This window comes from Alternaria burnsii (genome assembly GCF_013036055.1).
Source record: "Alternaria burnsii strain CBS107.38 chromosome Unknown 698, whole genome shotgun sequence".
Taxonomy (NCBI): Eukaryota; Fungi; Ascomycota; class Dothideomycetes; order Pleosporales; family Pleosporaceae; genus Alternaria; species Alternaria burnsii.
Window position 1 is genome coordinate 968,814 of NW_024066111.1, and position 25,770 is coordinate 994,583.

Consider the following 25,770-nt stretch of genomic DNA (forward strand, 5'->3'; position numbering starts at 1 on the left):
CTAGTCTTGGAGGACACAAATAGCCTCATGCTTAACAAGCAATCGGAGTGATACCGTCGGAATGCCGCAAGCAACATCTGCGATCCAATACAACACCGCATGCTCCTGAGCAGATCCACGCTGATCTGCACATCTGTAACTTTGGGTACAGGCCAAGCGTCTCTTCCATCCGTAGACTTTCGATCGTCGGTATATTTTTGTGCCGTAAACAATGGAGTGTTGGTTGACTTACGTGCGTTGGGCTAGTATGTAGATATTGGAGTGAAGAAGTCTGGCAAAGTGATATCTAAACACAACTGAACAAATCATTGAACAGAGCCCACAGAATCAAACATGCCTGGCGTCCAACACACCCAGATGGAAAGAGAGCTACCGACTGGTGTCGACGTCCTTGTAGTAGGAGGCGGTATCGGTGGTCTCACTTGCGCCATCGAAGCCTATCGCAAAGGGCACTTGTTTGACTCGTGGATTGTAATTGTAGCTATTATAGACCCTCGACTGCCCACTCTGGCCATACCTCTTCCACTCTTGGTTTGCTTGCCAAGTTCCGATCGTGGATATGCTCCTCCAACGGCAGGTCTTGATGCTGACTGCGCTCTCCCATATCAACACCTCTCTTCTGCAGTGTTCTCGCATATCCTAGTGTCTCCTTCTTCCACGTACTCCGGCTCACTGTGCCCTCGATCATGTCTGCCAGGATCATGGCATCGAAGCACGCTTGGCTAGTACTTGCAACAGTGTGCGGTCGGAAGCCAGCCAGAGCATCGCCGATGAGGATGACACGACCGTCCATGAACTCATTTGTCGGAGCAACAACGTCGGTAACTGCTTGTACAAATGGCTTCTCAGTCGCTCTGACTATCTCAGCGAACTGAGGAGGCAGACGCTCACTTGCAATCTCGCGTTGTTTCTCCCATGCTTGCGGGTCCATTTTGCCAGGTGGCATGGTGATGCGATGATACTGGCCGTCCACATCTGTCATCAACTCACGGAAGTCGGGAGAAGGATCACTTAGAGAAGGTGACGGAACATTAGTGTAGTAGACGAAATTGATGAGGCGCTTGCCCGGCTCGAGGGTACCGTTCTCGCCAGGTATCAAGTATGCCAGGATCTGGATCCCTTTTGTATGGAAGAAGGTAAAGCGTTGCCTGAAAGCTTCCAGTGTTTGGGGGCTGACTGAGTTTTCAGGAACGGTCCCGCGAAGAGCGACATAGCCCGCGTACGTGCGCTCGACGCCGGTAGTGAGGAGGGAGCGGATGGTAGAACTCGGTCCATCAGCGCCAATGACCAGGTCAGCTTCCATGTCGCCCGTACCTCCTTCGCTTGTCTCGTACTTTACAACCACTTTGTTTCCCTTGTCTTGCAGTTCAACCACCTTGTGTCCATGGAGATGTGCAACCTTGCAACCACTGTCTTGGTCGCGCGGCGCGGCGCAATACTTGCTCTCGATTCCATCAACGTTAGCCCTGAGCATATAGTATGCAAGATCCCAGCTGGTCATGTTCTGCTGCATGTCTTCCTTGTGTATGACCTCACCATGCTTGCTCAGGTATTGCCTTCGAGTCGAGGTAACAGCCAAGTCGCGCTTGCACTTGTCGTAGCGCTTGAAGAATGCCAGGGTATCACCACCTGTAAGATGCGGGTACGATGTTAGTGTATGCCTCAGATGTGGTTCGTACAGGACAAGTGCTCACCGGCGACGATGCCCGCGCCTTGATTGTGGAGGAGGGCGGTCGGATTCCGTTCGAGAAGGGTGATGGTGTGTGCATGTGGTGCTGGAAGACGTTTTAGAGCAAGAGCTGTCGCGAGGCCACCCAAGGATGCGCCTGCCTAGGTAGTGAAGTCAGTTTGTGCTCAGCATGGGAAGCGCGTGCGCGTGCTGGGACGTACGATGATGATGTTGAGTCTCTCACTGGCGGCGTGAGGAAAGCCCTGGGATTGTGTGGTGCCGTCTGCCATTGTTGGTATCTTCAGCCAGTATCCTCATCGGGCTTCACGTAAGGTGAGAGTGAAGCAGCCATAGTGAGCCTCGTTCGCGCGTCAATGGTCAGCGGGGAGGGTGGATTGGGGAAGATGCGATCCGAGGCATGTCGGAACCTGCAACGCTAATCGGAACCCCCAGCATCTCGCCCTCCGTCGCGACATTGAAACATGACAGCGAATCGCGGAGCTCGTGGCCTTGTCGCTGTACGCCAAACCCCGTCCATGACATTCGACACAACAAGACTGATACGCCAACCAGATTACCGGTGCAAATGGCACAATCGGCTACGCTTGCGTCGTGTATGCACTGCAGACTGGCTATCGAGTACGCTGCATCGTGCGCCGTTCCGCCGCCATTGACTTGATCAAATCCGGGCCCTCGGTCCAGCCATACCTTGACCTGATCGAACACGCCGTCGTGCCAAACAATGCTGCTGAAGGAGCTTACGACGAAGCTGTTGCAGGTGCCGATTATGTTGTCCACATAGCAGGGGCATGGCCGATGCCGAATCTGGATCCCGATAAGGACATCTACTGGCCGTACATCAACTCTACCAAGGGCTTGATTGAAGCTGGGAACAAATCACAGACTGTGAAGAGAATGGTTTTCACACAAGCCGGGGCTGGGCTCGTTGACTCGGAGGACGGAGATACATTAGGCAGGCGTATGCATCGCGTTCTAAACGGTACGTCTCTCCCATCGTGCTCTCCATTCCAGCTCATGTCTTGTGCTGACCTACACAGAGCAGGTCCAAGTCTCGCAAACGTCTCTCGAATACCGACCCCCTCTAAAGTCTCCTCACAACGCATATTGCTCCGCAAAAGCTCAATGCATGACCAACCTTGCCCACCTCCAAGCTTCCCACAAGCTCCCCTTCTCTATCGCGCAAATTATACCAGGCACCGTCATCGGGCCTTCGGAATTCTGCACAACGTCTGAGCAAGCGCTCGCACATGTCGATCGACAAAGCAAGGCGTTGCTCTTCGACGACATGACACCACGATATGCATTCGGCTTCATACACGTAGAGGACTGCGCTCGAATTCACATTGAGGCGCTAGACGAGAGAATCAGGAGCGAAGACTTGCCTGCGTGGTATGTTGCTGCTGGCACGGTAGAACCGGGTATAGACGGAGAAAAGCTATGGAACGACGCGGCAGACATGATTGAACATGACTTCGGAAATGAAGTCAAGACAGGAGCCTTCAGAGTGGGACGAGGCAAGGTTCCTATCAACATGCCGTTTCGCGCCGATTCGAGTGTGACAGAGAACATGCTCTTGAGCGGAGACAAGATCAGGGGCCTAAAGGACAGCGTAAAGGAAGTCGCGCAATGGTATATCGAATTGAAGAAGAAAGAAGACAAAGGGAATTTATAAACCGCAGCGAGGCATAGCACTGACCAAATATCACCATTTCGGTCTAGTCTGGTGTGCCTTACCATTTAAAGCTTTCTTCAAAGTACTCAACACCCCCATGTCCCTTACCCAGCATCTGTACACTTGCTCGTCTGGCCTGATCAGCCATCAAAGCTGGTCCGCAGGCCACAATCGCTAGCGGTTGTTGTCCCGCATCTCTTGCAGCTTCCACTATTGTGGTATGTACACTAGGCCTGTGCGCCATCATCCTCACACTCTTTAACGCCTCGCCCAAGACGTCATCCTTTGCTTCGTCATCGCGAGTGACATGTACTTCCATCTCCATTCTCTCATCGCTTAACAACCCTCTGAAGTCACGCAGTACTGACGCAAGGAATGCATACTCGCGAACCGCCCAAACAATCTTCACATTCTGGACACGCGAGGACGTGGAGAGTATGTGAGCCAGATGTGACAGAGGCACTGCAATACCAGTCCCACCAACTATAAACAGGATGTTGGTGAAACTTCGGAGAGGGACACTATGTCCATAGGGTCCTTCGATGAGGACGTTGAGTCTTTTGGGATGCAAAAGACAATGTGATTTTAACCGGGATGTGAAACCGTCGTATGGTCGGATAAGGAACACCATGTTCAGTACGCCTTCAGACGGCAGGAGCGCATCAGACTCGGTGGATGAGGCTGATGAGGCTGATGGCGTACGAACGGGTTCGGGTCTGAGCGAAAGTGGCGACAAAGGCGTAGACGGAGGCTGATCGGTATCTGTCGAGGTGTATGCCAACGTGAAAGGATGACTCTGGTGGGCATACAACGTGTCATCCAATACGTGGATATAATAATATGTGCCAGGCTTCGGTGCGACCAAGCTCTTCTTCCCGTCAACATCCATTCTGACAAGGTTACTATTAGGGTCATAAGTGACCTTAGCCTTGGTACCAAAAGGATTGCGGTTGAACACTATGATCCGAACGAGGCGCATGGCCCGATCGAAGATCCAGACAACGACACATGGCCAGATAAATATATTCCACTCGCCGTTAATGAAGATTTCGACATGGTAGTACATGGACCAGAGTGCGGCAATGGACAACGCTACGTGCGTGACGAGAAAGAACTCGTAGTGCGCACGGCGAATACCATAGAACGAAAACGCTAAAAGGCCACACATAGCGATAGTCGCTACTTCGCCATTCCAGAAGTAGTGTTTCGTCCAGTACTTGAGAAAGTGTGACCATCCTCCGCTTTCCAGTATCATCAGCGTATAGCCCAGACTGTGCACCACAGCTTGTACCGTGGCGACCCTAGCAACCCATCGATGGAAAGCGTTGTATGTGCCGAATCCCCATCCAGTTATCCAGATTAAAACATTGTTTCGCATACCAAAAAGCCAGACAAGAGGAAAGTTTGCCAGCGAAATGATCCCAGTACGATCCGATACATAGCGGAGAAGTTGTGCTGACTTCTCTGGCCAGTAGAGGTTGCCTTCGGTAAGACGGTAAGAGCAAGTACAGAGGGCGATGTTGAGCGCGACGAAGAAGAAGATGGTAAGCGATTGGATCCGTGGTGGTATGGTGCACCAGCCATAAGGTCGAGAACAGCGGTCACCAAACGCGGCAGGTGTGGTGAGGTATCGCTTTAGCCATGTCTGAAAACGAATTACAGGACCGAGTGACACAGAATCTGTGCTAGAATCAACCTCTGAGATCACCTCATACGACTTATTGTAGTGTCGTCTACCGCGCATCAGTGATAAGAGACGCGTTGTGATACCAACAATCACTACGGCGATCCAAAAGTAGTACATGTACCATCTGCAAATCTTTTCTTAGCGATTGTGCGTTTGATAGAATCCAGATTATGCTCACCCATATACAAGATGGATCTTGTATTCCCAATCTGCTGCGTCCTGTATGCTGCGATTAGCATTGCATTTCCCATCAGGTCATGACAGATGATAACGGTACCATAGTCGTAAAAGCTCGCTTCACGAGCATATCACTGGGTATCACAACTTCATCAATGCTCGGAAACTCCAGTGCCTCTTCCGCCTGTAGCCGTCTTATTTTGCCCCTTTCATCCGGCGTCCATCGATTCACAACATCGTGAAATGAAGGTAATGTGATATTCGCGTATGCTTCGCACCAGAGATTCCGACTCTCAATCTGCTCTTCTATATGACCATCTCGCTTACAGAATTCCTCGAAACACAGGTACAGTGACGTGACGCGCAAATCACTTTGACAGGCTCGGAACTTCCGCGAAAGCGAAGGGTCGGTGTCGTTAAAGGTTACATAGTTGATGGTGGTCTCGCAAGCCAAAGGGCAGAACTTGCCCGAGTACAGAGACTGTGCTACATTTGCCAGCGTGTAAAGAATAATAGATATCGACAAAGCGCGCATGGGTGGACGCGATGAGGTACAAGAAGGACGATGCAACCTCGGAGATTGGCGGGGTTGGAGAAATCTTATCAGATGGCTATGCACGGACTTGCGCTAAGATTGGGCGCTCCTCGTTCGCGTCAGCTGGGTCGTTGTTCGAGCCTACCCAGGTGAAGTCGGCCAATCATTTCGTACAATCAAGCCTGCAGGCTCACAGCATACCAGACTATGCCACAAGTCAACGAGAAGACGACCTTTTTCACTTTACCAACCGAGCTTCGCTTGGAGATTGCCGCCTATGCGCTTGAGCAGCCCGACGCTGGACTCACCAGACAGCACAGGCCTGGAGAAAAAAGGGATCATTTTGGGGTTGACAGCAGATACAAAGCCAGCAACAACCTCGCCATAAGGCTGGTCTGCCGACGATTCAACGCCGAGTTTTTTCGTCTTGCCATTCAAAAGACGCTCTTCGTGCTCCCCAAAGACTCTACTTGGGTTGTTCACCAGCAATCCGACGCGCTTCTACGCGACGTAAAGAAGTTGAGAGTCCACTATAACCCCAGCGATATCAAAAGATGGGAGATGTTCCCCTTGAACAAGCCATGCATGTACCTTGATCAGCTGGAACTTGTGATCATGCTCGAAGATTCCAAAAGCCGAAAAGCCCTGGTAGGCTTGTTCAGACGATTGCAGAATGTCAAAGAGATCAGGCTCCTCGCCCAAGGGAGTGGTCTGGCATCATGGGGATCTCATGAATTCGTTAAACTACTCGGTGAAATGCTTAAGGAAGACCATTACCAAAGATACGATGCTCCGAACGCTCCGAATCTGGAATATTCGTGGTGGGACTGGAGTTACAGCGACGACCTCAGCCAGGCTATCTTTGTGGCCCAGCAGCCTAAACCGATCATGCTGGAAGAAGACTACATGCTGTTGATGAAGCCGAAGGTTGACTACATCATAGAGTGCATGGTGTCATATAGCACTTAGCCTCAATTATACATCTTGACCGACCATGACAGGATGTCTGTACACGTCCGTTACAGCCACTGCGTTGCTATACTTCACGCCTGAACATCCAAGTCGTTCAGTCCTGCTCTATCATCCAGTTCAATTCTTTTGCAACCACTACTGCAGTTACGCGATTCGGACATCGCCGGATCTGGCCATGTGCGGGATGCCAACGGCGTTGAAGGAATACATGAAATGTGTGGTAGCTGTGAAATTATGCTCATTTCACGTCGATCTGAGACTATCAGAGGTTGACATTGCGTGTATGTGCAATGCAATCGTTCGTTATCATACCGATGTAGATGATCCCCAAACATCACCATCTGATCGTGGCAGGAATTGACATGCGGCTGTGTGGAAGCGGAATGAACCTGAAATGTGACCACGCTCCAGCCACAGAAGCTCATTCAGGCAAAGCGCGCGTTGAGATACGTCCGAAGAATTCACTCGACGATACTTAACGCGCAGTACATGCCATGGCTAGAAAAGCGATACAATCGCTCTATTGTGTCTGCAAAGGCCGTTCAATGGTCCTTTTGACAATACTGCTCACATTGCTCGCGTTGCCAGTCACTTTGACTATCTGGTCTGCGCAATCTCTCGCCCAAAATCGCGCAAAAGCGAGAGCAATTGGCCTCCCTTACCTCGAACGATGGATCTCACCTATGAATCCTCTCTGGCTGCTTGGCGGCAGCAGATTTGTGCGCTTATGCGAACGCCTGGGTATTGCGGCCGAGAACATGCCTCGCATCTACTCGTACGGCTGGGAAGCCAATACACGCGCCCAGGTCCACGAACATGTGGGTAGCGATGTCTTCATCGTGGTGCATCCAGGCGGTCTTCAGCTTTGCGTAGCGGATGCTGCGATCACGTATGATATCTTTCATCATTAACCATGAAGACTAACGTCGACCAACTCTGCTGCATGGCGAAGCACGCAACTGTGTGCGAGGCTTGGTAATTGAAGGCATCGAGGTGCGGAAACAGATGAACCGGTGCTTACTGACAGCGCGACGGCTTATTAGAAATCACGCCCCTTTGGGTGCCCCGGAGCTCCGACGCGGCCCCCACTTGCCCAATGATGTACTTGACGCAATACATCTCGCGTCTTCCTCAACACCAAGCGCGACTGCTATAATAGGAGCCATGGCGTCTCATGTCAAGCGCCCTCCACACTCGGAATCAACCCATCGCCCACCATGAGCGCCCCCAAGCCAATCCTCATCTCCGGCGGCGGCCTTGCCTCGCTCCTCCTCGCCCGTTCGCTGCACCGGTCCAAAATCCCATTCCTCGTCTTTGAACGCGACGCGTCCATCATTTTCAGAGCCCAAGGCTACCGCCTGCGACTTTCAGCCCAGGGGCTCGATGCCATTGAGGCAGTCCTCGGCCCCACGGGCTTTCAGAAGTTCTACGATGCTTGTGGGAAAACAGGTGGGGCCGGCTTTGCAGCCATCAACCCGCTGACGGGCGAGACAGTGGGTGGAGATGCTCCGAGCGTACGGAGCGAGCCTTTGACAAGCAAGGACGGCAAGGTGGTGGGCATCTCGCGCGGTGACATGCGCAAGCTGTTCATCGAAGGCCTAGAGGACAAGGTGCGCTGGAATCACCACGCCACAGCATACGAGAGGACGGACAATGGTGTGCGATTGATTTTTGCCGATGGCTCCAAGTCGGAAGAAGGGTCCATGCTGGTTGGAGGCGAGGGCGTCAAGAGCGCAGTAGGCGCTCAGCTGTCCAACGGCGCCATCAAAGTTTACGACCTTGGATCGAGAGGAATCCATGGGCAAGCTCCGACATCCGCTTTCAGGGCCCTGGGCGAAGGCGTCTTCCGATTCGCCGACGACACGTCGCAACCAAACGGCGGCAGGGTCTTCGTCATCACAAATGTACGCGCTGGTGATATGGATAACCCCGATATCGACTTTGGCTGGACCATGATTGGCTCGCCAGGTGTCATCAAGGCACCTAATGACAACTACACCATTACCGGACAGCCTGTTGCAAGAATTGCCAAAGCCCTTACTTCACACTACCACGAGCGTGTCAAACCACTGTTCGAAAACATGAAAGAATCTGAAGCGGCTTTCTGGAAGATCACATGCTCTGACCCAAGGGGTGTTCCGGAATGGCCCAACGATCCTCGAGTTACTCTTGTTGGCGACGCTGTCCATGCCATGACGCCGGCGGGCGGTAACGGTGCCAACACGGCTGTGCGTGATTCAGCTTTGCTTGGTCGATTGATTGCCGAAGCTTGGGAAAGAGGCGATGGCGATAAATGGACGGGTGTGACAGAGGCATACGAGAAGGAAATGCGCATATACGCATCTGAGGCTGTTAAGGCTAGTTACGGGCAGGCTACAGGGATGTTCGGTATCGACCTTGACCTCGAGACGACACCCACGATAAACGAATACATAGCGCCGAATTAAGGCTGGAGCTAGGATTACATCCTACCTCACACTACTACAATAATGTATGTCAAGAGTTATAGTATAGACAAGAAGAATCTAAAAGCCTACAATGCTTGTAGTCTCTACAAGGTTATTTATTAGAAGTTAACGTAGGCTTTAAGGTAAGGCACAAGGTCTCTGTACCTGTTACACTTTCCTTGTATGCGGTGTAGGCAAGATTTTAGTGGCTTTGTTAGCAGCAAAAGATTTCGGCCGCTCTCTTTATTGCCGGTAGTGACATCCGCCATAGCGACCACGACTCATGTACAGCTTCCCCGCATCGGCCCACCATCATTAAAAAACGGGTCCTCACGCGAGATGTACAGCTGTACATCTCGCACGAACTTCCCATTAGATGGATCCACCTCTTCCAGCGCGTCCACGCAAACGCCGTGCTATCAATGCATGCATCAGTTGCCGAACGTCCAAGGTCCGCTGCGATGGAAACCGTCCCTGTCAACGATGTGACAGGAATAGTACAACCTGTCAGTACCATGACGCAGTCAAGGATGAGAACGTGTTGCGTATCGAAAAGCTCGAGGAAGAAATGGCCATGATTCGCGAGCACATGCGTGTCCAACAAGGTCGGGACAAAAGCGTACGTAGGCATCTGCAAATAAGCCAGGCAGGACTACACCTGAGCCAGCTAGAGGCACAACAGACTTCAGCCCCACTTCGTGGACCATCATGAGACATCTCGCTGATCATGTCCGTGGCTACAGTCACTCGCGGAGAATGCGAATACAACAGTTCCCGACTTTGCGCTTCATTCCCTACCTCGATGCAACGCACCTGCCATGCCAATACGCAATGCCGTTGATGCAGGTATAGTCACATGGGAACAAGCAGCGAGTTGGTATCAAAGGTAGCTAGAACCAAATTCTCTGTAAATCCTCATATCACTGATTAGCGGCAGCTTCTTTTCTGGTAGTGTATGAAGGCACCGATTTATCGTTTGAACCACACTAAATGGCATAGCAATATCTTGTACCCATATTTTGCGAGAAGACAGATACCATTGCATCAGTGTCTTCACGGAATCCGTGAGAAATTCTCCAGTCCTACTCGAGAGTGTGACATACACTGACTTTGAGAAAGAATTCTGTTCGATGCCATTGTTAGCATTGGCTGTCGTGCCAACGAGGGGTTCAACACAACGATTTATCGTCGGTTGCAATCCAGAGTTCGCGACCATATCACCAACATGCTTATTAACACAAGCGTTCCTACAGTAGAGGATGTACAAGCGATTGCATTAGTCGCGGCATACTCGGAGAACGGATTTGTACTAATAGCAACAGCCCTTCGCTTCGCCATACAGATCGGGCTACCTCTTGCTGTTGATCAACTCATCGCGAAAAGTCATGCGCGGCCAAGGGTTATTACCACCGATGAGCAAAATCTTTACCGTTTATCCAGAGTTTGGCACGGCATCTGCAACCTTGAGCTTTTGTGAGTATGCCATATGCCAAGTCGAAGATTTCCGCTGAAGATGTTCCAGTTTCTCTCTCGATGGAGGCAAACTACCAGGCCTGACTCTTCAAATGTCGTCCAGGAAGATTAGGAGCCTGCTCGTTCATCCGGAACGAACAGCGATAGATATCCGACTTCTTTCGCAAGTCGAGCTCAATATCATCCGTACCGAAGCTTATACCAAGATCATGGGTCGGAACAGCGACTTCATGATCCAACTCAGCGAAGATCAGCTCCGAACCACAGTAGATGACGCTAGAGTTGAGCTGTCACTGTGGCTAGATGAGTGGACCACTATCGCCATGACGGAGCCAGCACCACACCAACGTGCAATAGCATTACAAAATTTGCAAATCCAACGGGAGTGGGCGATGATGACGCTCTATCTTAAAGCTGTATCCTCGTCAGGGATCGAGAACATTGCAATCATGACTGACTTCCAACGCGACTTCATACGTAAAGCCAAGGAGGCGGCAAGCTGCCATCTACATTACATGCTTCAGTCATCGCTAACACCAACCTCGTCGCCTGCATCTCACACTACCACCTCTGGCTCAGCATATCTCAGTACTTTCCGCTGGACGCTTGATTACGTTTGGGCTAAATGCGCCGTATCAGTTCTACTCGTTCTTAGGCTAGCCATTCTTCTCCGCGACCCAGTCCCCTCTGTCATGGCGCTGCTTCGTGACGCGCACCGCGTGCTAGAAGAGTTGAAGACAGTGACCGTCGGCCATATCGCATATTTCCAGATCTTGCAAACCAGCATCGAGAAATGCGAAGCCGCTCTCCGGGAGTATGCAGCGGAACAAAATTCAGATCAAGAAAATTCGATGGCTGGAGCAAGAAATGGGGCGGCTGAAGACGAGTTCCAGGGCTACGTGCCAAGCGAGTTTGTGTTCGAGTGGGATTTTCCTGGGTTAAATCTCAAACACATGCCTCTCGGATGGCAAGATCTATTTGTCAACATAGACAGCTTGTTTTGAAATGAGAATTCCAACAAGAAGCGGAAATATATACGGAAGTCGTTTTCGGATGATTGGGCCCAGTAGCCAAGCATATACGTTATGTGCGGAGGCCAACAAGACATACGACTATCCATTCCATCGCGATACATGCTGCCCAGATGTCGTCTGAAAGGACGATCTCCACTCTGCGTTACTTATAAAACATAAACGAAATCTTCGTTCTTGATATCAGTCAGATCGTCGAACGCCTTGTCACCCACGCCACTGGCTTGTGCGTTGTCAGCTTCCTCGGCGTCACCTTCACGCGCAGTTCCCATACTCGTATCAACAACGATCGCCGATTTGCCCATGCTCTCCCTTGTTGCTGCATGCTTCCGGTTCAGCAGCTTGATCCAGAACATTGCAAGCAAGATCAGAACAATGATTGCAATGAACAATGCCAGATTGGCGCGCAATCCTCTGTAGTAGTGTGGCTTCTCGGATGGCTTGAAAAGTTGGGGTCCGATGATGTTACCCGCACTAGCGCCGACAAAGAGGATACTAGTCGTTACTTTACGCTTCGTGTCGCCTCCAGTATTCTGGCCGGACCAGGAATAGATGAGCGGAGATATTCCAGGATAAAATGACGTCTAGGCTTATTAGTGTTGATCGTTCTGTTTCGAAGAAGAATGACTTACGAGGTAATATCCAAAAAGCAAGACACCTTTGTTCGAATCGCCGCGTCCAACGACCATGAGGATAATGATGCCAATGATTGGCGGGATACACAATAGGATCAAGACCGGGCTCTTTTTCTTGAGCCATGTTGCTAGCCAAGCGCCCCCTATAGTTGCCACAATCTGGACGACGCCGAACGGCATGTTGAAGAGAATGGTTGCAAATTGACCAAATCCGAAACCTGAATACGCGGTCAGTACAAGCGTCACATGTGGCTTGTGTAAGGGGATTGCTCACTCTGGATGATCAAAGGTCCGAATGTAGTAATACCACCACTAGGAATGCTGACAGCCGTCAACATGGAAAACCAAAGCCAAGTCTTGGGATCCATGAAAGCCTCCAATACGTGATCCCACTTCCAGACGCGGGACGCGACACCCATTTGATTCATACGCAGACGCTCGACCGCAATCAGCTTCTCGTGATCATTTAGGAACTTTGCTTCGACGGGGGAGTCAGGCATGAAGAACCAAACGAAGACCGACACGACGACTGTAAGCAGGCCACAGAAGAGGAAGATGATCTGGTATGAGTGCAGGAGGTCCGACTTGATATGTCCCAAGCCATACGAGAGCAAGCTTCCAAGAATGTTGACGATACCTAGCATGGCGTACCAAGCTGCGTTGCGGTTCGTTTGCTCTCCGCGCTTGTACCACATCTGAACGACAGCAATGAACGCAGGTGCTATGGTACGTTAGTAGTTGCTATGGCGCCAGAATGAGGGTCTAACTTACCTATGGCAGCTTCGAAAGCACCTAGTAGGAACCGTGTTGCCATAAGCCCAGCGAAGTTTCTTGCACCCGCCATGCCACACACTTAGTGTAGGTGTATGAAGTCAGTGTATGCGTCACATGCGATTCCTTACAGAGACACTCACGAATGACACCCCAGGTGAAGACCATCACGCCCATGAACTTTCCCATCTTCAGCTTGACTAGCAGTACAGCAACGACTGGCTGCGCCACTAGCTGAGCAATGTATACAATACTGCCCAGCCATGAGTATTGCTGGCTGTTTGGGTCAAGGTTGGCATCCTCGATGAGCCCGAATACGGAAGCGTAGGAAAGAGTGGTCTTGTCGAGAGACTGCAAAAAGTAGACACTGAGGAGGATGGGTAATATGACAAGATCGATCTTCTTCAAGACGCGTTTGTTCTCGGCACTGCATTGTATCAGTTCAGTATACGTTCCACGTGAATTCATGTGGGAGTACTCACGATGTTACCACGATGCGTTCGTTCGATGCGAGGAGCGCAGCCGCTTTGTCTTTGCCTTTACCATTAGCAGCGTTGCTAGGCTTATGGATAGATTCTGTGGTTTCGACATTTTCGACATGGTTCTTATCGATATCTGTTGCCGTTGTTGTTGCTACAGTAGCGTCCGACATCTCTGGTTTCGACATCGCAAGAAGAAGTGAGGTGGAGCGAACCCAGAAATGTCTGTAATGCTGCAGCAATAGTCAGTGGATATGGCCCGACTAAACTTATACGCATCCCCACGGGGACCCCAGACTCCGATCTTAACTCTTTTGGGGGTAGATGCATTGCTCGCGCGCGGCCGAAGAAGCCGGCTTGGCCTTTTCGGCATCGGAAAATGGCACTTTCGTGCGAAGTAACATACATTGTCTTGCTATAAGTATAAATGACTCAAGTCACGATACTTGGAAAGAGGACAGGCACTGACGACCGGGTTTACATTCATTCTTCATCATGCCAATGCTTGAGCATGTCATCAGCGGCTATCAAGCTGCCGCCGCAACAGAAACATCAAACTCGGGTGTTCAATTGCAGTCTAACTCGGGTGACTTCACGTTTACGTTCGATGCATTACGACCTGGCCTTTTCCGAACAACGTTCACCTCACCAAAGCATCTGTTGCCGCCGCACCGAGCTACGCCGGTGCCAGACAAGGCCCTGGACCATGCGGATGCAGGCCTGGTCACATCAAACGCTAGTTCAAAGACATTAGCCGTTGATGGCGTAATCGCGAATGTGGACTGGGAAAGTGGCGTACCCATCGTTTCAATCACACTTCCTGGCCAAAAAACACCTATTCACACCGACCTTCCTAACCGTTCGTACGTTGCTGATGGACCTGGAATATCTCATTACACGCGTTACAACAATGGAACCCTTCATCTTGGTCTCGGCGAGAAGCCAGCACCCATGGATCTATCGAACCGTCACTTCGTTCTTTCCGCCACCGATTCTTTCGGCTACGACGTATATCGCACAGATCCCATGTATAAGCACATTCCGCTTCTCATCAATGCTACTCCGGAAGGCTGTGTCGGTATCTTCTCAACATCGCATGCCCGTGGCTTCTATTCTGTAGGCTCGGAGATGGACGGCATGTGGGGGCGTTTCAAGGTCTACCGTCAGGACTATGGCGGCCTAGAGGAGTATCTACTAGTTGGAAAGACGCTACCAGATATCGTACGCATTTACGCTGACCTTGTTGGTCACCCGCTACTAGTACCGCGGTGGGCGTTTGGATATCTAGCCGGCGGTATGAAGTACTCCATGACGGACGACCCACCAGCGAGTCAGAGTTTGATGGAATTTGCTGCTAAGCTAAAAGAACACGATATCCCTTGCTCTGGTATGCAGATGTCATCTGGCTATACGGTTGCAGAGACGGAGCCGAAGACGCGCAATGTCTTTACATGGAACAAACACCGGTTTCCTGATCCAAAAGGCTGGATTGATGCTTACCACAAGGAGGGTATCAGGCTTATCGCTAACGTAAAGCCGTATGTGTTGGGCACACACCCAGAGTATCAGAAGCTCAAGGAAGCTGGGGCATTCTTCACGGATTCTTTGACGTTGGCGTCTGCTGAGGCGAGACTGTGGAGTGCGGGTGGTGGCGAGAGTGGTGTCGGCGGTCATATTGACTTCACTTCCAAAGCGGGATACAAGTGGTGGTATGACGGAATCCGCCAATTGAAGCGAGAAGGTATCGATTGTATCTGGAATGATAACAACGAATACACTATCCCGCACGATGGCTGGCAGTGCGCGTTGGACGAACCGACAGTTACCCAAGAGCCCAAGAGCGGCGGTTACGGCAAAGATATCGGGTTTTGGGGCCGCGCACTGAACACAGAACTGATGGGCAAATCCTCACATGACGCCTCCCTTGACATAGAGCCCTCGCAACGTCCGTTCATCCTGACCCGTAGCGCTACAGCCGGAACGCTTCGCTATTGTGCTAGTGCCTGGAGCGGCGACAACGTAACATCTTGGCCGGGCATGAAGGGAGCGAACGCATTATCTCTCACAGCTGGAGTGTGTCTGATGCAATGCTACGGCCATGACATAGGCGGTTTCGAAGGCCCACAGCCCAGCCCCGAACTCCTTGTCCGTTGGTGCCAACAGGGTATCTACAGTCCGCGCTTCGCCATCAATTGCTTCAAGACCGGCAAAGACAACAGTGTCGGCGATGTGATTGAACCCTGGATGTATCCGGAGGTTACAGGTTTGATACGGGATACTATCAAGCGCCGTTACGAGCTTATTCCTTACCTGTACTCGCTGGCCTTGCACTCTCATCTGTGTGCAACTCCGCCACAGCGTTGGACTGGTTGGGGATATGAGAACGATCAGGAAATCTGGGCGAACAAGGTACTGACCGACGGCGAAACACAGTACTGGCTTGGCGATGCATTGCTGGTCGGTGGTGTTTTCACACCTGGTGCTGAGATTTCTAGCATGTATCTTCCCAAGGACTTAGCAGACCCGGATGACGCGTTTCTGGATCTCAACAATGAGCCACAGACATACTATGACGCTGGTCAGTGGGTCGATATTCCAGCGCGTTGGGAATCGAGCATTCCAGTGCTAGCGAAAGTGGGAAGTGCAATTCCTGTTGGACGTGCCGAACAAGTCCTCTCCGTGGGCGAGACGAGCAATCCAGCGAATCTACCACATGACGACTACCGCGCAGTGGAAATCTTCCCTCCAAAGGCTTCTTCGAAAGGCAAGGCGTATGAATCTGTTTGGTTTGAAGACGATGGTGTTTCGCCGCCACCAGCCAAGATCTCAGTCTTCACGGTCAAGTACGAGACGACTGAAACTCAAGTACTGGTCCAGTACGAAGAGAAACTGCAAGAAGGGTTCAGACCATATTGGGAGGAGCTGGAGATCATCTTGCCAAGAGGTGATACGAGGAGCGTGGTGTTCAATGGGGCGGATGCGGTGAAAACAGGAGTTGACAAGCAGGGGAGAGAAAAGTGGAAGTGCAGTATCGAGAGCAGAAAGTAGGCAAGTCATCGTCCCATGGAAGATCCTAGAACGACTTCACGGTAGAAGGACACTCTAGCATTGTTACATTCCAAACTTGCCACAGTCGCTCTCGCCTCCCTCCCCCAAATGCTAATGTCTTGCCACGAGTCTTTACGTATTTCATGCTAAAAGTGTGTTGGCTGACGAAATAGAGAAGTGATGAATTTCAATTTTGTCTGGATCATGCTTCCTAGTAGTAAGACATTGTATAAGACTGATACACGTGTGAATGTTTGTGCTTAATCGAACATCATACCACATCTTTGAACCACCTTGCCTTGTATCAGAATACCCGCATGCGACTAGCTACTGCAGTTCGACCGCAAGACAGCTATATACCCTATGCGTATATGTAGCAAAATGGCCCAGCGAGAGTATTCAACGCATCCCCGATAGTGATATTTGGCGACCCAACGTATTCTCCCATTGTGATTGTATCGTTGAGCGTGCCATTAGGTCCTTGATCTCCGATGATCGTGCCTCCGCTGATGGCATATTGTCTGTTTACAATATCTTGGTTTTGCCACGTCCTAGATGATGGGATATCGGTCAGCATATGTATCAAAGCTGGGTTCTACGGACATCAACTCACCACCATACTCTGTCGATCATGCCGTGATGAGGAAAGAATGCTGGATCGGCGGGCGAGTTGTAGAAGTCTGAGCCGGCATCTCCTCCGATGGTGTAATGTCCGCCCTGTATATAGATTAGTATCTTCGCGTGACAAGTATTGCTGGGTGAACCTACAGTGTGTACACCCATAAAGTTCTTCGCAAACTCTCCCTGGTACACTGTTTGGAACCGTGCAATGTCTTTGATTTGGATCAGAGAAGAGACTTCGAAATCACTCGTAGAATTTGCAGCCTGTAAATTGATGTCACGAGAAAGGCAGCGCGGATTGTAGCCTAGACCGTTGGCTTGTGGGTTTGGTGGTATACCACCAGGGACTTTCAGCATTGTTTGCAGCGGGCCCATGTTAATCTTCCAACTACGGTTCCGTCAGTACAGACAGCAAAAAAGCGTAGCGATCCTGCGCTACTCGGTCGTCTAAAGATACTTACTCTTTGAACGGACCGGAAGTGACGCAACCACCTCCTGTACCGGGTTGCAGCTTCATGAGACATGGTTCTTCATATGGAAAGCAAGAATAGTTCCTTCCAGGAATGTACTCGCCGTCACCAGACATACTGTATCTGCTGCCGTCGAAGAATGGTCCGCTTTTTGGGTCGTGCGACCAGTGAGCCCAGTTGTAGTAGGGTTGATAGCCTTTGTAGCCACACTCATTACGGAGCATCTGCTCGAATGTCCAGGTGAAGTACCGATGCCATGACAGGAAGTTTGCCGTTCCATGGATGGAGAGCGATTGCTGGATATGTGTCACCACTAAATCGTCGTATCGACTCTTTGCCCCCGCAGCAATAGCAGCTGGGGTTCTCGCTGGCTTCTTTCCAATGCACTGTACTGCTTTGATGTAATCACATTTCTCCGATGTCGAAAGGGACGCCCTAGAGGAAACAGTTAGTCAAAGCTTTCTCGAATGATGTCTCTTCTAGCATACCATTCCTTCCTGACATGTGCAGTCTCTAGGGTACACTTGTCCGCATTTGGATAGCCGTGTTCAGCAACATATGCCTTCAAGTTGGCTAGACCCTGATGAGCCAGCTTGTCATTCTCCATGAACTTTGCCTTCGGTGCAGCACTGGCGACGGCCAGCAGGCCTGCTAGGACGAGTGCTAACCTCATTGCAAGAAGCGAACCAGAGAGTTGTGAACACAATGCCCGGCGACGCGGAAAAACACGTCAGATTTATAACTCCACAGTTATGAATTGCTTGACAAAGTACACCGAAGCTTAAGATTATGCACAAGCTTGTTGGAAGAACAACCAGATCTACGGGTCAGTTCTTGGGACAGGGAAGAAATACTGGGAATGCCCACGGCAAGGAATGTAAATTGACAGGCATCAAGTGAATCGAGAATTTTAGCTCAATACGTCTCGGAGGCATCTCGCCGCTGTAAAGGTCAGTAGCTTAGTGCGCTGAGCAGTGATGGCTTAAGGGCCACCCGCGTGTAGAGTGTCTGACCAATGAACACGATAACTGAATCACCAATTCGCACTCCCCGCGCTCTCCTAGAGGTCGGAGAAATCTTAGCGTTCTCGGGTGCTGCGCTGTGGGACGCAAAATAAAAAGTCCTCTGCATTTACGCCCTTTGGCACAGGGCATGTCCAGGTAGCATCTCAGGCTATTGCCATCAGTCTAATCGGGGTATTTCCTTGATGCAGGCAAGTCCCATGCTGATCAAAGTCGTCTAACGCAAGTGTAATGCTACCATGCTGAGACGATGCAAATGCACGATTCATCTAGTCGCGCAACGGGGAGGGGAAAGTGTTCGGCGATAAGCGAATTGAAGGATGCACTATAAGACATGTTCTTTGATGGAGTCTCCCGATCGGAAGGTAAGAAGCGAGGCGGTAAGGATCGTACAATAGTGCGAAAACGCGAAGACGCCTCAAACCTGCAGCGGCAGAGACTACCGGCCCGCTACTTAGCTATGCTAAGATTCGATCAACTTCGGCCCCATCAGTCTTCGCATGCTCCACGACCGATCGCCTTGGTGGCACAATACGCTATCTACGCCCCGTTTGTAACAAACTCCATGTATCCTGATTCGAAGCTGGTCTCCAAGAATCGGCCAATGCCCGCACATGCCGCCATATACACAAAGAGTCTGCGAGGGTCCATCCCCGCATGCAGCCCATCGGCGCCACAGCAGGCAACGGTGAGATCAAGTTGGCGGACAGCAACGTCAGCCTATCCAGCTCAGCATGCCCTTCTCCTTCGGGAGTTGCTTATAACCCCCGTAGATGCAACCTTGCGACGCGTCCGCCAGACCCGCTAGCCCAGCAAATATCCTTCCCAACGCACTCTACAGCATCGAATGTCCCGTTAGCGACGCCCGCCCAATTTCTTCCTCCATCGATAGTAAAGTCGGAGCCGCTGGTGCCGACCGCTACTGCTACCTGTCTCCTACCAGGTATCCAACTGACGCCGGACCTATAACCGCGCGGGAATGAGTCAGCTTTGTGCCAATTCGCTCCGCCATCGCTTGACCAAGCGGCCGTATTGTTGCTGGCTGTAGGTTGTTCGTAGTCGCCCCCGACTGCGATACCGTGTCGTGTGTCGCGAAAACGTACAGAGAACACTCCAGCTGCTGCGCCACCAGCGATGGACGAGTTTGCGACTTGCCAGCCGTGACTGGCGCTGGAGGAGGTAGTGTAAAAGATACGTCCCGGGTCAACCCCTCCCGTCGCCAAATACCATCGACCCGCCGCAGCCTCAATACACGTACCACTGGCCGCGAAACCAAACTCGCCCTCCAGTGCTGGCGGCATTGTATTGTTTGAAACGATAGCCCAATGCACGCCACCATCCCACGTCTCCAGTAAGCGGAACTTGCCTTGGACAGGATCGCTCATTGCGACACCATGACTTTCCCTTCCTTTCATCGTCTCGAATGACATGCAGTTGTAGAAGGCCGTTTCCTCTTCATTGACGAACGTGTGTTTCCAATTCTTTCCGCCATCACTCGTAATATAGATGCGGGAAAGATTCCCTTCACCGATTGACAATGTTACAGCAGTGGTCCTAGAAAAGGCTTGGATATCGCGGAACTGGAAGTCGGATGCATTCTCCGTCGCGGCAAATTTCGGAGACACATTCGTCCATGTCGAACCTGAGTCGGTGGTCCGCAGAACAGTTCCGTTGGTCCCTGAAATCCAGACAACCTTTTCGTTAACAGGTGAGAGGCCGCGAAACTGCTGTGTACTGTTGGTAGGTGTAATCTCCCATGAAAGAGGCTTTGGGGATGACGGATGCGCAAGCGTGAATGACGCGATGGGGAGCAGGACAGCAAGTATCTTCATGACGAGAGCACTAAGAAACGAGGAGGTATCCAGTAGCAATTGTTCAGAAAAAAGAAGTTTATATTCGGGAAATGAAGTACCATCAAAGGTAGCTATCTTTATTAGCACCATATCCATAGGGTACCCCGCAACGGCCTTTAGCCTCGATAGGAAGGTGCGACATTCGCCACCAGAAGGAGACTGATCGACTTGAACGTCCAAAGACCTCGACCGGGTGCCTATCGATAATGCAACGTGTATTTGGCTCTGAATGTAAGGTTACAAACATCCGAATCTATGTTTGCGCCAAGTCTTTTGTCTCTTGTCAGGCTTGCGCTGTAATCCACTTTTCAGACCGAAGCCGGCCGAAAGCACTGGCTAGATGGCATATCGATTATCTCTAGCCAGATTTCGATGGACCTTTTTCTATCCTTACTCCAGCAAGAGACGGAATGATGCGAACTGGTCTTCATTCGCTTTGAGAGATGGAATGTAGCTTGCTTGCGAAGCTCCATTGCATGCAGAAAAGCGACCGAATGCGTCTCGTTTGAAGCATTCATCGGGACTCAATGCAATGGAATCAAAGCTGCGTACACATAGTATTCGTCCAGGAAAGCTATCGAGGGACATCAAACAAGTACGACATCAGATCGCTCTTCGGTTAGTTTCCTCGATAGCACCGTTGAAGTGACATTGAGCGGTAAGTTTGTTCGATCCGATGTGAGACCTCGCAGCTTTGTAACACCATGACATGATGCTATCTATTCGAGTCGATACCGACTATTCGTCCGGCTTCCAAGCTTTTCCGGTGTAGCTCACAGTTAGGCAGAAGCCCTCGGCCGAGCACGTAGCGCTGACATCGTTGTCAACCCCAGGATACTTTGGCACTCCAAGCACCAGAAGAGCGCGACCCTAAGGCACAACTTGGTATTCATGGCTTGGCGTTCCAAGAGCATGTCAGGAACGGCCCGTATTGCGCACTGACCGTACTTCCGACAAGGGGCCCAGAAGCCCTTCTGATAGGGTAAAATCGTGGAGGCTCGAAAACATCGTTTCGGCCGAATTCCACGGGAAAGCGTAGCTAAACTATGTCGCAACAGGGATACTAAAATCACTTCGCTTGGTGCACTTCAGCCCCAGTAGCCAAGCAAGTACGCGTGAGGCCACAATGGCTGTACATGCAGGAAAGCTTCCAAGGGGGTTTAATAGCACTTTTCTGGCACGCTGGGAACGTATGACTTGAGCAACAAATGCCTTCACAGTTCCCCATCTTACATCAAACCATTGACTGCAATCACCCACTTGCAAGTACCGACCAACCTTGACTGCATATCACACAAGATGGCAAAGTGCGATAACCCTCTAGACGTAGGAGGTATGCCCACCAAAACTCTCCATTCATCAACTGTCAACTGATCTCAAGTAGTTCATGAGAAGCCACTGTTTGGGAAAATGACGGCGCATGAGCTTCTTATCACGATAGCTACCGCAAGCTCGATCATCGCAATATCTCTTTCGCTATATCTAGTCTATCGCCACCTGACAAACTACACGCAGCCGAAGGTGCAGAAACTGTGCGTTCTAATCTGCCCTCCCCTACCCTATGCGGGAGAAATTGACACAGCTTCATAGAATCATCCGCATCGTGCTCATGGTACCGATATATACCATTTGCTGCACCTTGAGCATTCCTTTCTACGAGTCTAGCGTCTACCTAGGCGCTATATACGAATTTTACGAGTCACTCGTCATCGCTTCATTCTTCCTGCTGCTCTGCAGATATCTTCATACAGACCTGCATTCAGTGCGACAACTCTTCTCCATCGTTGAGCCCCAGCCATGGGTGCTCCCGGTAAGGATGTTTAGGAGATACGTGCTTCGACGCAGGACGACCAATACGCCTAATGGCTCCAAGTACTTCAGTGTAAGTCTTGTCCAGATGGTCACCCGGTGTGGAGTATTTCTGACACGTTATTCCACTACGTAACAGATCATCTGGATTTGCATACTCCAGTTTTGTGTCATAAAATTCTTTGGCGCTCTTACGAAATGCATCACAGAAGCTCTCGACGTTTACTGCAAGACTTCTACCGATCCAACTCATGCTAGGATATGGGTGTGTAGCCAACGAGCTATCTCTAGATCGATACTAATACGCCTATGACACAGATACAGGTCACCGAGATCATCTCACTTATCACTGCTATGATCTGCCTTTTGCAATTTTACAAGCAAACTAAGCTCGAGCTCGCTGTTCACCGACCATTGTTGAAATTCGTAGCGATCAAGCTTGTGGTCTTCCTCTTCTACGTACAGAGCGTAAGTTCCTTGACCGCGCAGTCTGATAGCACAGAATGCCCTGACATATATAGTTTATATTTAGCCACCTCACGAAGAAAGGCGGTGCAATGAGTCCGACTGACAAGATCTCATATCCTTCCCTCGCTGTCGGTATCCCAAAAACTGTGCTGTGCTTCGAAATGGCACTGGTCTCGATGCTCCATCTGTATGCATACCCAAATGGTGTATTCCAGACGTACAAGGCAGTCGATAACTCAGAAGGGAGTGGCATCCGCGAGAGTCGCAACGGAGACGACGAAGCGATGGAACTTTCACCGCAGGAAGACCCGGTCATCTTGCCAAGGAAGATGCATTGGACAAAGGCCATCATACACGTTTTGAGTTTCAAAGACCTCTGGCAGGCATTTCTACACTCGTACTATAGTGTGGTAGATCATCGTCGAAAGCGAACAACGGCCCAGCATTCAGCGACGAATAGCGAACAGGGCGTGGAACCGTTCGTGACGACTAGCCTGGCAGAAGCCTTGGATATGATGAAAAGGCGCAACAACAACTGAGCAGCTTATTCCCAACCGAGCAAGCTGCAGCTCTATGCTTCAGCAAGATTATACAAACAGTCACATGATTCGGATAATTTGGTACTCCATAGTTTAGGCCTTCTACAACGAAAGGGCATGTCAGAAGTGTGAGAACACCTCATATCTTCATAAATCATTACTTTTGTCCGTCCTGTGATTCTTCGTTTTCCGTGCCCACTATTTCTCATTCATGCAGATTAGAACGGCCCGAATCAAAGGTCAGCATACCGTATCTACCGTATACGTGCACGTCCCAGTTAGAAGGATCTAGTGAACGCTATACGAAGGCTGTGCACATCCACAGGGTCGATACCATCCTATCTTCTTCGGACCAATCCAGGAAATCAAAGATCATGGCTTACGCAAAGCTTACGACGACAGCAAAAAAATCAGATGATAAGTAGGCTTGATGTATTGCAATTTAAAACCGAACGGACGAAAGGTTTTGAAGAAGAGCATTTTTACATGTGCTCAATCGCGGCCTCTGTAGCTTTCAGAGCTCCGACGACAGCGAAGCAAATCATTGGCGTTATTGCGTAGCTAATGGTGAGGAACTTGGCGACAGTCATCTTCATCGACTCAGCTGCGCCCGTGACATCGGTCAGGGCTACTAAGATCATAGCGGGAGGACCGGTGGGCATCAACATCATCGAAAACCAAAGCATGGGGTCTGCATCGAGGAGTTTTGTTTTCGATGCGACTACCCAGATCAAGGGTATGCTTATCCTATTGGTAATTAGCCGGATGATCTTGCTATGGCTACGGCGAAACTTGCAAGGGCCAAATGATGAACCTGATCAAGGTGACAATTGCCAAACTTCCTTTGCGGACTTCACCACTATCCTCACCGCGCTTCATTTGCAGCATGCTCTTGCTGAGCTTTACTCCAACAACGATGATCTGGGTCGTAGCAAAGAGCTCACCAATGTTCTTTATAGCGGTCGTAAGCCAAGCATTGAGGTATCCGCCCTCGTTGCTAGGACTGAAGAAAAGCTTATGGAGAGCCGGTGTGAGCCCAATGACTGCGCCCACAATGGCGCCTAGCAATGGAGCATTGGCAAACTGCCATGTGATGTTCAAAGTCTCTTGCAGCCATGGCGACAAATCATTGTACCACTTTTGTGTTTTGAGATACCCCTTCTTCTCAATGCGATTCGCGGGCTTGGTTATGCGCTGTGGGAGTAGCGAAGTCTCCTCGTCGATGATTCCGTCAGGGCCTCGCTCCATATCACTGCTCTCGCCGTCCTCGTTTGCCTGACCGTTGTCTTCATCGTCTTCTCCTTCTTGTCCCTCGGATGCATCCTCATCTCCTGGCCTTAGCAGACCAGGTCCAATAGCAAACGTCAGCGAGTTGCTGACCATGGCATTCACCAGAAAGTATGACTCGGCACGATCCATAGCCTGACTGCCAGACTCGCCACCAATGAGTATAGCATCAAGTATTTGGGTTTGTTTGAGCGACTGGATGAGAAGAAGTGGAAGCGAAGTTGTGTTGTTGAAAGCGATGGCTGGTGCGACCCAGGCTGGTAACTTGAAGATGCGCGTGAGGAGGCGACCGACGAGGACAGAAAGCAAAGTATATGATATTGACCATACTGCGGATTCGCGTAAGCTTTGATTGTATCAGCCGTATGGTAGGATTGAACTTACTAAGGACGGGCACATATCTTACGCCAGTGTCTTGATGCAGATTGGAGCCAATCTTATAGATCAACAGCGCTGGTAGAAACATGCGCACACATAGCTTCGAAACTTCCTTCGCCGCTTTGGGCGATAGTAAATTGCATTGTGCTGCAACAACACCGAAGGCGATGGTCAGAAGGACTGAGACGGCAGCTTGGATAGCGCCCGTGAAAGGTACAATAAGTTCGCCTGCAGCCACACCCATGATTGGATTGACTGTAGTGGTAGGATGCTGGAGGGGGTTCCGCAGCGATTGTGTGGTGAGGAACGGAAAATCGGCACGATCTCGGTTCCAGGTCAGAATGATGCAACGCTCAGCTAGTTCTTAAGCAAAAGGCTAGGGACGTGGAGTTTAGCATCATCATCGTCGTCGCGCACGCGACATCTGCGCGTTCCTGAGCCATGACGTCGGTGCAGCGGGCCAACGTCGAAGACGCCAATCCCACGCCGCGGCGCTATCAGTCGGATTAGTCCATCTTTCTCATGCTTTTTGCATCTCCATTGGGGGACGCGTAACTAGGCGCCAAGAATATATGATGAGCTGTGTCTCGTACTCTGGGCAACTAGGTAGATTGCGAACTGAGAGGTGCACAGGGCGTCGATGGAAACCTGGCAAACTTGGTAGGTGTGGAGATTGGAGATGGCAGATTGCACACGTGTGGGCCCG

At 50.7% G+C, this 25,770-nt stretch overlaps 12 protein-coding genes across 12 annotated transcripts; 6 read left to right on the plus strand and 6 right to left on the minus strand.

Annotated features, from left to right (window-relative positions):
• Positions 1-484: 484 nt before the first annotated feature.
• On the minus strand, positions 485-1,959 carry GT037_004487 (fad nad-binding domain-containing protein; the record flags this gene model as incomplete). The annotated part of the gene is made up of 3 exons (XM_038929534.1): positions 485-1,629; positions 1,680-1,830; positions 1,891-1,959. 3 exons carry the CDS (start codon positions 1,957-1,959, stop codon positions 485-487), a joined length of 1,365 nt encoding a protein of 454 aa, XP_038787806.1.
• Positions 1,960-2,151: 192 nt separating this feature from the next.
• Positions 2,152-3,362, plus strand: GT037_004488 (nad-binding protein; the record flags this gene model as incomplete). The annotated part of the gene is made up of 3 exons (XM_038929535.1): positions 2,152-2,187; positions 2,243-2,669; positions 2,728-3,362. 3 exons carry the CDS (start codon positions 2,152-2,154, stop codon positions 3,360-3,362), a joined length of 1,098 nt encoding a protein of 365 aa, XP_038787807.1.
• A 58-nt stretch (positions 3,363-3,420) lies between these two features.
• GT037_004489 (ferric-chelate reductase) lies at positions 3,421-5,761 on the minus strand (the record flags this gene model as incomplete). Its single annotated transcript, XM_038929536.1, has 3 exons — positions 3,421-5,173; positions 5,228-5,268; positions 5,327-5,761. 3 exons carry the CDS (start codon positions 5,759-5,761, stop codon positions 3,421-3,423), a joined length of 2,229 nt encoding a protein of 742 aa, XP_038787808.1.
• A 207-nt stretch (positions 5,762-5,968) lies between these two features.
• On the plus strand, positions 5,969-6,730 carry GT037_004490 (uncharacterized protein; the record flags this gene model as incomplete). Its single annotated transcript, XM_038929537.1, has 1 exon — positions 5,969-6,730. The coding sequence occupies one exon, from the start codon at positions 5,969-5,971 to the stop codon at positions 6,728-6,730; it is 762 nt and encodes a 253-aa protein (XP_038787809.1).
• A 1,220-nt stretch (positions 6,731-7,950) lies between these two features.
• On the plus strand, positions 7,951-9,180 carry GT037_004491 (fad nad-binding domain-containing protein; the record flags this gene model as incomplete). The annotated part of the gene is made up of 1 exon (XM_038929538.1): positions 7,951-9,180. One exon carries the CDS (start codon positions 7,951-7,953, stop codon positions 9,178-9,180), a length of 1,230 nt encoding a protein of 409 aa, XP_038787810.1.
• Positions 9,181-10,405: 1,225 nt separating this feature from the next.
• Positions 10,406-11,657, plus strand: GT037_004492 (c6 zinc finger domain-containing protein; the record flags this gene model as incomplete). Its single annotated transcript, XM_038929539.1, has 2 exons — positions 10,406-10,653; positions 10,703-11,657. The coding sequence occupies 2 exons, from the start codon at positions 10,406-10,408 to the stop codon at positions 11,655-11,657; spliced, it is 1,203 nt and encodes a 400-aa protein (XP_038787811.1).
• Positions 11,658-11,833: 176 nt separating this feature from the next.
• Positions 11,834-13,757, minus strand: GT037_004493 (allantoate permease; the record flags this gene model as incomplete). Its single annotated transcript, XM_038929540.1, has 6 exons — positions 11,834-12,268; positions 12,317-12,537; positions 12,594-13,040; positions 13,091-13,171; positions 13,234-13,517; positions 13,573-13,757. 6 exons carry the CDS (start codon positions 13,755-13,757, stop codon positions 11,834-11,836), a joined length of 1,653 nt encoding a protein of 550 aa, XP_038787812.1.
• A 307-nt stretch (positions 13,758-14,064) lies between these two features.
• Positions 14,065-16,617, plus strand: GT037_004494 (glycoside hydrolase family 31 protein; the record flags this gene model as incomplete). The annotated part of the gene is made up of 1 exon (XM_038929541.1): positions 14,065-16,617. The coding sequence occupies one exon, from the start codon at positions 14,065-14,067 to the stop codon at positions 16,615-16,617; it is 2,553 nt and encodes an 850-aa protein (XP_038787813.1).
• A 361-nt stretch (positions 16,618-16,978) lies between these two features.
• Positions 16,979-18,381, minus strand: GT037_004495 (tyrosinase central domain protein; the record flags this gene model as incomplete). Its single annotated transcript, XM_038929542.1, has 5 exons — positions 16,979-17,168; positions 17,231-17,334; positions 17,386-17,626; positions 17,700-18,143; positions 18,197-18,381. The coding sequence occupies 5 exons, from the start codon at positions 18,379-18,381 to the stop codon at positions 16,979-16,981; spliced, it is 1,164 nt and encodes a 387-aa protein (XP_038787814.1).
• Positions 18,382-19,488: 1,107 nt separating this feature from the next.
• On the minus strand, positions 19,489-20,562 carry GT037_004496 (uncharacterized protein; the record flags this gene model as incomplete). The annotated part of the gene is made up of 1 exon (XM_038929543.1): positions 19,489-20,562. One exon carries the CDS (start codon positions 20,560-20,562, stop codon positions 19,489-19,491), a length of 1,074 nt encoding a protein of 357 aa, XP_038787815.1.
• Positions 20,563-21,882: 1,320 nt separating this feature from the next.
• Positions 21,883-23,399, plus strand: GT037_004497 (uncharacterized protein; the record flags this gene model as incomplete). The annotated part of the gene is made up of 6 exons (XM_038929544.1): positions 21,883-21,916; positions 21,968-22,115; positions 22,174-22,465; positions 22,532-22,657; positions 22,711-22,860; positions 22,914-23,399. 6 exons carry the CDS (start codon positions 21,883-21,885, stop codon positions 23,397-23,399), a joined length of 1,236 nt encoding a protein of 411 aa, XP_038787816.1.
• Positions 23,400-23,881: 482 nt separating this feature from the next.
• On the minus strand, positions 23,882-25,308 carry GT037_004498 (auxin efflux carrier superfamily; the record flags this gene model as incomplete). The annotated part of the gene is made up of 3 exons (XM_038929545.1): positions 23,882-24,146; positions 24,214-25,015; positions 25,071-25,308. The coding sequence occupies 3 exons, from the start codon at positions 25,306-25,308 to the stop codon at positions 23,882-23,884; spliced, it is 1,305 nt and encodes a 434-aa protein (XP_038787817.1).
• Between the last annotated feature and the right edge of the window lie 462 nt (positions 25,309-25,770).